Genomic DNA, 11,902 nt, shown 5'->3' with positions numbered 1-11,902 from the left:
TGTGTGTGTGTGTGTGTGTGTGTGTGTGTGTGTGTGTGTGTGTGTGTGTGTATATATATATATATATATATATATATATATATATATATAGGATTTAATTTTGATCCTTTCACAGCCATTTCAAAAGTCTTTACACATGAACATGATCCATGTTGAGTTGAAATACGTGCATTCATGGCACCCATTATGTATTGATCATGAGCCCACCTGTATTGTCAATCTTAATAATTCAATGGTCAAATTCAAATCAATGATAATTTGCCATGGAAGTCTTACATTAAAAGGACTTATATCTCGGAATTCAACTGCCTTCAACTCAAGACAAGGGCAACATGCTCAGGGACCTGGAATGTTTATACAATGCCCTGCATGAAGGGGTGGACCACTTATCAGCTACGCAACGCATGCACTTCCAACAGTGGTCCATTGGTCACGCTTTGGTATCCACTGTGACACCTGATTTACAATAGACTGTAAAGACGGAAGCTCCAAAGGTTTTCACTGTGTGTGTGAATCTACTGTCCATTAGGTGGAAACTTTTACTTGAACCGTACATAAGAAAGTTCAGATGGATAATGGAACCTACGGTGTAGCTTGCTTGTGTTTTGAATGAGTTCCATTCATTCTAACGCCTTCCACGTTATCAACGAGTTCAATTAAAGAGATATAACTATGTGGGAGCACAAAAACATACGGTTTGCATCAAATATCCATTCTTACACATGGTGTGGCCCACAGGAACTGTTGATATGAAAGATTGGTTTCCCGGGCCTAGAATCACGTACAGAGCCTGATGGACGGAGTGGATTTTACATAGTCAACATCGTTGACACCACAGAGCTTGGGTTTGCTTCGTAAAAGCATGCCTCACCTGAAAAATGGACTTGGTGATCATCTTCAGGACTTAAACATACAACCTGGGACATCTCAATGAGTAAACTTCCTGTAACCCGAACACACGTGCCGCCTGCCACGTGTGGTGCGTCTTTAGTTAGCGCATGAGTAAAAGGCGTCTGGAATTAAAACTCGCTAGATAAATCCTCGCCTTGAACTTTACTCCTTACTCAGCGAAAAGCTGCAATTATATACACGACGAATTATCGCCAACGATCGACGCATTGAGTGCAACCTGCCGCTCAGCAGCGCGACTTTCCGACAATCTCAAGCGCCGAGTGGCATCCTCATCTCTGCTTTTCTTCTCGTTCTTCTCAAAACCAAATATCCCCCTCTTTTTCATCTCATCTGCATTTCCGATCATCTATTTAAACCACAGATCCAGATCTCGTCTAAATTGAAATGACGGATCTCAACTATCCAATACAATAATCATCAAAACCCTAGAGGTCAACATCGTTGTTCATCGTCATCATCACCATCCAATCTGGAGCAGTTGAAATCCATCGGCAGGGAGCTCGCCATGGGCTCCCAAGCTGGATGGAACCAATCCAAGGATTTCCTCGATCTCGTCAAGTCGATTGGCGAGGCCCGCTCCAAGGCCGAGGAGGACCGCATCGTCCTCCACGAGATTGAGACCCTGAAGCGGCGTATTGCCGATCCCGACGTCCCCAAGCGCAAGATGAAGGAGTATATCATCAGACTGCTCTACGTCGAGATGCTCGGCCACGATGCATCGTTCGGGTACATCCACGCTGTCAAGATGACTCATGATGATTCTCTGCTCTTGAAGCGTACTGGGTATTTGGCCGTTACCCTGTTCTTGAATGAGGACCATGATCTCATCATCTTGATTGTTAACACGATCCAGAAGGACTTGAGGTCGGATAATTATCTGGTTGTCTGCGCTGCGCTCACGGCCGTCTGTAAGCTGATCAATGAGGAGACAATCCCAGCGGTGCTCCCACAGGTCGTGGAGCTGCTCGGGCACCCGAAGGAGGCTGTGAGGAAGAAGGCGATCATGGCACTGCACAGGTTCTACCAGCGGGCTCCGTCTTCTGTCACCCATCTGGTTTCCAATTTTAGGAAGGTGCGGAATTTGGGCGCCTATGTTTTCTTTCCATTTTCTGGTTCTTTTGATTTACATTTCAATTATGATTCTCAAACAGTGCAAAAAAAAAAAAGGAAACAAATCGAGAACCTTGGAACAGTATGGCTGCGTTTGGATGCGCGAGTGGATTGAACTGGGAATATGTAGTTTAATCAAGCAGGAAATGTTAAAACTTAAAACTTAATGATGTTTCCTAGTACTCATATTGAGGAAGTAACCCCTCACATTGCAGTTGCATTCCTTTCAGCCCAACTTTGAATTAACACAATCACAATTTGCAGCACACACCCTCAATCTTAATATTGGAGAAGGAATTGCAATTCAGTTGTGAACAAAATTTTTCTTTTCATGGCATCCAAGTGAAAGCCATTGGCTGTTGTTCGATAGGTCCAGTTTTGAAAATATCTTCTTATGGTTAATGTGTGTGCTTTTTGGTGCCGAACTGGGGGGCCTATGTTTAATACGTAATGTGAGGTAATTCCATGTCTGTGCGCCTTGTGTTCAGCACTATGACAGGAAACTGTCGATCAATGACCTTCCATTGCTTGCTTGCATTTTCAGGGTGTGCATGTCTTAGTTGGGCTTTTGGGGTTAGTGCTGTGTGGGACCATGTTGGCATGCATGTATTGTCGTTGTGAGCCAGCCTCATGGTTGGTTACAGGGACTGACTAAAAGAGGAAGGTTGATATCTGATGGGCAGTTGATTGTAGAACTTTGGCAATTCTACTGTTTGAAAGCCAGTCCAAATTGGTGTGAATGATGATGATGATCCTCGAAATAAACTTGCTGTGTTTTGGATGCAAAAGCGAATTGAGGAACTACCCAAGAAAACTTAGGACCTGTTTGTTTTACCATTTACCATAGTAAATTGTGGTAAATGGATAATGATTACTTTTTCATAGCCATTTGGAAGAGAAGGAAAATGCAGAGTAATTATGCCTCGAGAATCGTGATTCCATCCGTTGGGATTGCTTACGCAAAATCTGTGGGTCCCACTGTATCATATATGTCTGATCCACTCCGTTCATCCATTTCATCAGCTGATTTTAGGCCATGAGCCAAAAGATGAGGCAAATTGTAAGCTCAAGTGGACCACACCACAGGAAACAGGAGGGAATGGATAATGGCGTCCACCATCAAAACCTAAAATTTGTGTGGGGCCCACAATGATGTGTATTTGTCATCCAACCAGTTCATAAGGTCAGAAAGACATGTATGAACCAAAAACACAAATATCAGCTTGATCCAAAACTTTTGTGGCGACCAAGAAAATTTCAACAGTAGGTGTTCAATTCCCACTGTTTCTTGTGGTGGGGTCCACATGAGCTTTGGATCTGTGTCATTTTTGGGCTCATGCCCTAAAATGAGCTGGCTGAATGGATGGACGGCGTGGATCAGACACATACATCACAGTGGCCCCCACAGATTTTTGGTGTCTCGTTCTCCTCCTTGGTTTTAGTGCAGCTGTCAACGTCACAAGGTTGCTTGCATGAATTTACAATGGTAAATAATAATTACCCATTTACTAGCATTTACGGCGGTAAAGGGTAAAACAAACAGGCCCTTAATAATGATGAACCTCGAAAGAAACTGGCAAGTGTTTAGTTTAATCACCAAGAAATGCCAAAACTTAATGATGCGTCTTAGTACTCATAACGAGGAAGTAAGCCCTTAGCAATTACATTCTTTTCAAGCTAGACACAATGGCAAGTTGGGCTGTGGCACAAACCCTCCATATGGATGTAGGGGAAAGAAATTACAATTCAGTTGTGAATAGAATTTATTTTTTCATGGCATCCAAATCAAAGCTATCAGCTGTTGGATAGTTCCAGCTTCTAAAATATTTTTTTAAAAGGTTAATGTGTGTGCCTTGGTGCTGACTTGTGCCTATGTTTCTTACCTGATATGAGGTGTGAGTGTGCATGTGGTTTGTGCTCAGAGTAATGTCTGGAAACTGTGCCTCAATCACCCTCGTGCTCAGAGACCTGTCTGTAAACAGTCCTTCAATCACCCTCCTTTCATGCGTCTGTTCTTGATGTGAGCCTCTGCCATGGCTGGTTTTGGAGCCCGAGTAAAAGAGGAAGGTATAGGAAGGGTAATATCTGATGGGCAGCTATTGCAGACTTTGCAAATCTACCATTTACAGCCGATCCAGATTGCCTTGGGAAAGGTTAAAATGATGATAATGATGATGAAGAATCATCTTTTGCATCAAAGATTCTTTGTTATGACAAATGATACAGTTTAGCATTGTGGCCCATCCATAGGGAGGCCAACAGATGATTGAGTAGTGAAGCCAACAGATACCTTTTCCGATCGAGTAGTGAGGCCAATAGCTCCTGGGCACCCTTCTGATATTGTAAGAGCTGAAAGGGGCAAATCTCAAGATCTTCTTGAAGAAGGATATGATTGAAGATCCACTTGACTCTCTTACCAAGTTGGGATATTTGGAATGGGGAATGATTATGCTTTGCATCTCTTATTAAAGACCCAATATTTTGTTAAAGGCCCTGTTGTGCAGCCCATTGTTGCACTGAGTGGCTGGATGACTTGGTCATCTTCCAATTCTTTATGCCCCCACAATGTAAGAATTTCTAAAACTAGTGGGTCACAAGAAGCCATGCAGTGTCCACAGGCCAGGCGTTTTCTAGAAGGAAGTCTATGGCCTTCCTACTTGGAATTATAAAATTCGGATAAAAGAGTCAAAAGCAGCCTAAAGGTATTCTGGTAGATGATGACCTAGCACTCGCTTATTCCTGGGTCTTTCCTCTCAGGGTCATGCACTGCTATCACGGTCTTGAGGTGGGGAATAATATCTTTAACGGCAACGGATTTATTTTTCTGAAGTCCTTTTCGAGGGAAAGTACAGAAGGTTCTGATCTCTGAGGGTTTGACTCCTATAAGTCCTATTGTGAATGTGTAAAATCCAGTCTGACTTGGAATGGTGTGATTTGTTCTAGTTAGGGGCACACATGACAAAGCAACTGTAAAAAATTCCTCTTAGTCATCAATGTATCTGCATATACTGAAAACATTGTGTGTGTGTGTGTGTGTGTGTGTGTGTGTGTGTGTGTGTGTGTGGAGTGTGTGTATCCACACTCACACACACACATCATGCATAGCCTCTTCTCTTACTCTAATGTGAGAAGTGGATGGCTCTGATCCAGAACTCCATAAACTCACAACTTTCATATTTGTAATATGAAGTTCCTGTGATCCTCAGAGTTCTTAGTTTTCTTTTAATCTTAATGCTGTAACATTTTCTTCTACAAATGCGATTTGGAAAGAGAGTTATCTAGGACATGTAATCCTGGTTTCTGCCACTTGTAAGAACAGTGACTATGAGTGATGAATTTATTGAATTTCCTTGATATAAACCTTGTTCTGAAAGTATTTCATCCCTTCATGCTATTTTTTCCTATCATTACATCCAGATTTTTTTTTTTTTTTTAAAAATTTTAGCTGCAAAATTTTGCAGTTTACACTACTGGTTGAAGGCAGAGGTGCTATTTGATGTCTTCTAGATTTCAAGTTTATTAACTGGTTGTTTGTTTCAGAAGAAACCTGTTCTGTGCATTACCAACTAATAGTTTCATTGCTCTTATTTCCTTTTGTTGCAGAGGCTTTGTGATAATGATCCTGGAGTAATGGGTGCAACACTTTGTCCTCTTTTTGATCTTGTTACAGTAGACGTGAATTCCTACAAAGATTTGGTTGTCAGCTTTGTTAACATTCTTAAACAAGTAGCAGAACACAGATTGCCAAAGAGTTATGATTATCATCAAATGCCAGCTCCATTCATCCAGGTACATGCAATTCTTATGAGATGTGGATTGCCTTTCAGCTTGAATTGAAATTTCAGGAAGTAGCTTCTGTCAATTTAATTTCCACACTAGTAAGAGTTTTCTCATGTTGTTGTTATGGAGTGATATGCTTATAATAGTGAATATTTTAGTTGCTTATCTTCTGTTAAGCATGGGCTATCCTCAAGGGATTAGTAACTGCAAGAAAAATCTCTCTTCATGTTCCTGTATTTGCATAAATTTGGCTGTAAATTTGTGTGCCTAGTTTATCCGCCCCCCCTCTTTTGGAAAGATGAAGGATTTTATTGAAGAAAGCCAAGAAAGACAGAAATAAAAGAGGAAAAAGAAAATGAAAACAGAAAGCACAACAACACCAACAACTAAACAAGAAAAAGGAAAACAGACCAACAAAAAAAATGCAACACACCAGCCCCACGGCTGGGAGAAACCCCACACAACATCAAGGTGCCTAATCCCTGAACAAACTCAAGACTCCAGAGAAAACCGCTGCTGAAGAGGCCCTCAAACTACTAAAACAACGATTATTCCTTTTTGACCAGATGGCCCAAATAACTGCTAAAAGGAGAATATCCGCCATTTCCTTCTTCCCAACTGCCCCCTGTTACTCGCATGCCATGAACATAAGAGATTATCAATGGAGGCTGGAATCACTCAGCAAACCCCGACCATCTCCGAAACTCGATACCAGATCTCAGGGAAAAGGTGCGATGAAGAAATAGGTGATCAATTGATTCTGCCTCTTGGATGTATAGCAGACAAGCAATTGGGAGGATTAGACCTGTTTTTCTGAGGTTGTCCACCATCAAAATAATGCCGGTCCAACACACAAGAAAGGAAAAAGAATGCACACGAGCAAGAAATGGAGAGAAAAAAAGGAAGATTGATTGCTTTGATTGGGAACGAAGTTGACAACACACTACATATGGCTTGAGGATTCACTCACTAAAGGTTTAGGACTCACTCACTCAAATACAAGAGGACTCACTCACCCAAATACAAGAGGACTCACTCACTCTTAATGATCAATAGATCTCACAAAAGGAAGGGAAAATGCACTAATGACTTCTTCCATACAAACCATATTGAGAGAGAGAGAGAGAGAGAGAGAGAGAGAGAGAGAGAGAGCCATTTGGTGGGAGAGAGCCATTTGGTGAACTATTACCAATACGGGTATTGGCCGTAACAATCGATACGGGGCATAACGACTGTTACGAACCCTGTAACATTGGAAAATTTCTTTTGCCCGAAAAATTCTGAAAATATAGAATAATGTAAATATTCCAAATATGTTTTTTTTTTTTTAAAATTTTTTTTTTTGAACATGTTTACGGTAGTGTAACAGTCCACTCATGCTATCTAGTGAATTTGTAAGCATGCTTATATGTTTCTAATGTTTACACATCATAATCAAGCATTAGGCATAAATACTACTTTTTCAATTTTTTGAAAAAAAGACCACTTCTATTCACTCAAATCACTTCAATCCACGGTTTTAATCTAAAAAACTAAAGTAAGAGTGGTCGAAATCTATTATAAAATGATCTGGGAGCGTTTTTGGAATGAGAAAAGTGAAAAAATGAGGGGAAAAATGGATTTAAATAGAAAAAAGTGGTTGTTCGATTGTTATGGGGGTAATGGTCGTTATGTCCCGTAATGGCCTTTATAGGCGATATGGTCCCCAAAAACCAACCTCTCCGTTTCACCCCCATATTGCGCAACGGTCATGGCCGTTACCTATATGTATCGGCCTTTACAGGCGTATCGTAAGGAATATGGAACACCTTGCCTACAACTGAGAGGGAAGAGCCATTAGGGCTTATGCTTTCTCATCCGAGAGGTTTCTCCTTAGCGAAGGAAGCCAAAACTCACCCTCCCCTTGCTAGGAAAAGCCCACAACCGAAATGTTTTCAACAATACTGAGTGCTGCTAATGTAGGGAAGGCATACGTAAAGGAGGAGTCCCCACACTAGAGATCCTTTCGGAATATGATCCACACTCCATTCCCTAAAGCAAACGTCACATTTGAGAAGGCATTCGACGCTACTTTGGCAATCTCTTTCCAAAGGAATGATGAACAATGAACGGAGGACGGTTTAGTCTACCAACCCGACTGGGCAAGGTCATATGTAGCTGCTAGGATCAACCTCCATAGACTAGAATTCTCAGAGGCAAACCGCTAGACCCATTTTCCCAAGAAGGCCTCATTGATCGAATCAAGGCACCTAATGGCCGCCCCACCATCCACGTAGGGGGTGCAAACCTCTTTCCAATTTAGAAGAACCCCCTTGCCATAAGAAATCTCTCCTGAGCTTGTTAATGCAAGTGATAACCGACTTAGGGTAAGGAAACAATGACATATAATATTGCGGGAGATTGGAAAGAGAGGCCTTGATAAGGGTGATTCTTCCTCCCAAGCAGTGTTCGAGTTGTCGGTGTCGCTGCAAGTTTCGTTGGACAGAGATAGAGATATAATATCGTTATCGCTGATAACTAGAAATGCGGGGAAAAAGAGGGAAACATGGGGAAAACGATGGAATTTTTCAATAAAACTTTAAGACATGCCTAAATACACATATTTACATATTTAGGAATAAAAAATTGCGAAAAGAATACATTACATAATAAGTTTTCATTTAATGGGACCCAAAAAGCATGCAATGCCATAAAAAATTACTTTAATAGCAACCAAAATGAGTTTATATATTACAAATGCAGCTAGCATACAGTAATTAAGACATGTAAAAGTAAATGAACTCAAAGATGCCAAATCAAGGATGGATTAGATTATCCAATCAGTGTGGTTTTTGCATGATAGAGATGTACGTCACAAATCCACTCCTACCATCTGTTTTGAAAGGCTACAATAGGACAATGTTCTATAAGTTAGGTAGATCCAAAACTCTAGCGGTGGGCCATACCAATAAAACAGTGGGAACAACAACGCGTTGAAATCTTCTTGTAGGCTGTAGTTAACCATATGATGTTTATATGCCATCCAAACCGTCAATACAATTATTACCAGTCACACATTGTAGGAACAAATACCATCCTGATACAAAACTTTTGTCACTGCTAGACGTTCAATCCCCATGTTCGTGTGGTATGTTGGATCTGCCTAATTTTTAGAATTTTGTCTTAATTTGATCTTTCAAAACAGATGGACGGAATGGATTCGTGACGTACATCTCTATGGTCCCATGGTCCCACACAGGGGTCACATGCAATTTGCACCCAGTTTCATAAGGGCGCAGATTAGGTGTTACCCAGGCAACAACTTAGTGGGTGTTACCCTTGCTGTAGGGCCCACCTTGATTATATATTGTATATCCACTCCGTCCATTTGTTTTTATAGCCCATTTTAGGACATGGATCCAAAAATTAAGTGTATACAAATCGCATGTGAACCACACCACAAGAAAGAGTGATGATTGAAGGGTAACCATTAAAAACTTCCCAAGGCCCAATGTAAAGCAGATCTGTAATGCTTTTTTGCCATCTAACCCGTTGATAAGCTCAACCAGAACTGGATGAAAGGAATATACAAATATTAGCTTGATCCAAAACTTTTGTGGCCCACAAAAAACTTTTAATAGTCATTTGCTACTTTTTCCAATGGTGTGGTCCACCATAGATTTGGATCTGCTCAATTTTTTGGATAAGGTCCTTGAATGAGCTGAAAAAACGGATGGGCAACATGGATGTGGAAAACATTCATCAAGGTGGGCCCCACAAGGTAATGGTAACACCCAGTAAGTTGTTACCTGGTAACAACTAATCGGCTTCTGTTTCACAAAAGGAAGGTATTTGATACTCTGGCTGCGTATGACACTTGATACCTAGCATTTGAAAATGGTACACGTGGCAAATTCTAACATAATCCAATCCGTGTTTTCGCTTCATCAAAATCTGTGTGACCTAATCAAGAGGTTGGATGACAAAAAAAAAACCCATTACAATGGCCCCATGAAGTTTTTAATGGTGGGCATTTAATCACCACTGTTTCCCTTAGTGTGGCCCACTTGAGATGCAGATTTGTCTCATTTTGGACTCATGCCTTAAAATTATCTATCAAAATAAATAGACGACATTGATAAAATATTTATCATTATGATGGCTCCACAGAACATCGACCCATCGGATACAAGCAAGTGACATGTGCACACCGTATAAATTAGTACGCTTATTGTATTGAGTCAATTGTGTGGGGCCCATTGTGATTTATGTATTTTATCCACCCCATCCATCCATTTTACAAGATAATTTTAAGGCTTGATCCCAAAGATAAAGCATATCCAATGCTCAAATGGACCACACCATAGGAAATAATGTGAATTGAACATGCCTACCGTTGAAAAATCATTAGGGGCCACAAAAGTTTTAGATCCAAGTTAGTTTTGTATTTTACCTTCATCTATCTCCGTGTGATCTTATGAACAACTTGGATGACGAATAAACACCACTGTGGGCCATAGCGCCTAGGAAGGTTTCAACGGTAGGAATCATTGTCCCCATTGCCTTGGCGGTGTGGTCCAACTTAGCTATGGATCTGCCTCATTTTTGGGTTCACTACCTAAAATGATCTCGCTAATTGGATGGACCATGTGGATATAACACATACATCATGGTGGGGTCCACAGAACTTGGTGACGTCCACACGCCACTGACGTTCGCACCCGCACGCCACTCAAATCTACTCTCGTAAAAGGAAGCGGATTGCGTACTGAGTAACTCAGTAGGCTAAGCGTATGAGTAAACTCTGTGGGGTCCAACGTGATTTATATATTTTATCCACTCCGTCCATCCATTTTAATAGATAATTTTTGGGCTTGAGCCTAAAAATGAAGTATAGCCAAACCTGAAGTGGAACACACAATGGGAAATAGTGTGAATTGAACATCTACCGTTGAAAATTTCTTGGGGGCCACAAAAGTTTTGGATCAAGCTTGTATTTGTGTTTTCCCTTCATCCATGTCTGTGTGATCTTATGAACAGGTTGGATGAGAAATAAACATCACTATGGGCCCAAGAAATGTTTCAACGGTGGAAGTTTTGGATCAGTGCTATAAGAGCCAATGTCTTCGTAAAAAACCCATCGTGAGGCCGTCTTTTAAACAGAAGAGGGTTTCGGAAGGGAACCCTCAAAACCCTAAATTTCTGAAAGAAAATCTCTCCAAATCCCTAATCTTTAGCAGATTCTTCGTCGAAATCATCTTTAGGTTTGAAATTTTTGACGTATTCGAAGAAAAAAAGTGGAAAGTAGAGATTAGATGACACTTACGGCACACCGATCAATCAATTGGCCCACCGCAATTTTTGTTCACCGATCCTCTTCTACGATTGGCCCTCCTCTTCTATAGGTACGGAAATCTGCAAGTTTCCCCATTTTCCCCTTTTTTTGTGATATTTTGCGTATTTATGCAACGCTCTGATGTTATTGGTCCTTTTATCATTGAAAATGAGTTGTTTGCTACGATTATCCCGTGACAGGGTAAGTAGATACAACGATTTCTCGCTGACAACTGGACTTTTCGCAAAAAATCGATAAAATCACCAAAAATCGGTGATATTAGGAAGAGAAACGAAAAAAGGGAGTTTTGGTGTCGCAACTCTAGCGATACCGAAATTATCGGTGATAATTCGATAATATCGCCAATAATTTAAACACTGCTCCCAAGGACATGAATTTGTTTTTCCACGGGAAAGTTTTCTTTCCATATGTTCAATGATACTATACCACAAATGTAAGGGCAGTTTCCCTATACAAAGAGAGACCCAAATAAGTTGTGGGAAGAGTACCAACACCTCATCCAAAAGACCTAGCAAGGCTGGACGTATCTTCACTGGACAAATTGATCCTGAAGAATCGGCTTTTAGAAATGTTAACATGTAACCTTGAAATTACTTGGAACCAACAGATGGTCATGCTCAAGAAATCAACCATGAAGTCCTTTACGTCACAAAAGAGCAGAGTATCATCGGCAAATTGAAGGTGACAAATGCACTACGGCTATTTTTCCACTTTGAAACCCTGGAATAAACCCACCTCTTGGCCCCCAATAAGCATTTGACTAAG

At 40.9% G+C, this 11,902-nt stretch overlaps 1 protein-coding gene across 3 annotated transcripts in view; it reads left to right on the top strand.

Moving 5' to 3' along the window:
* Window positions 1-1,026: 1,026 nt before the first annotated feature.
* Window positions 1,027-11,902, top strand: part of LOC131239625 (AP-4 complex subunit epsilon) — a 56,136-nt gene continuing 45,260 nt past the window's right edge. For 2 of the 3 annotated variants that reach the window (XM_058237424.1, XM_058237423.1), the window contains exons 1-2: window positions 1,027-1,984; window positions 5,626-5,811. In XM_058237424.1, coding sequence (XP_058093407.1) covers window positions 1,418-1,984; window positions 5,626-5,811 — 753 coding nt within the window. In that variant the 5' untranslated portion in view covers window positions 1,027-1,417. The remainder of the gene's footprint in view (window positions 1,985-5,625; window positions 5,812-11,902) is intronic. The other variant, XM_058237422.1, reaches the window with a different exon arrangement.

The sequence above is a fragment of the Magnolia sinica genome, chromosome 3, assembly GCF_029962835.1.
Source record: "Magnolia sinica isolate HGM2019 chromosome 3, MsV1, whole genome shotgun sequence".
NCBI classification, from domain to species: Eukaryota; Viridiplantae; Streptophyta; class Magnoliopsida; order Magnoliales; family Magnoliaceae; genus Magnolia; species Magnolia sinica.
Note: the sequence above shows the minus strand (reverse complement) of the source record. Positions and strands in the feature narration are given on the sequence as shown.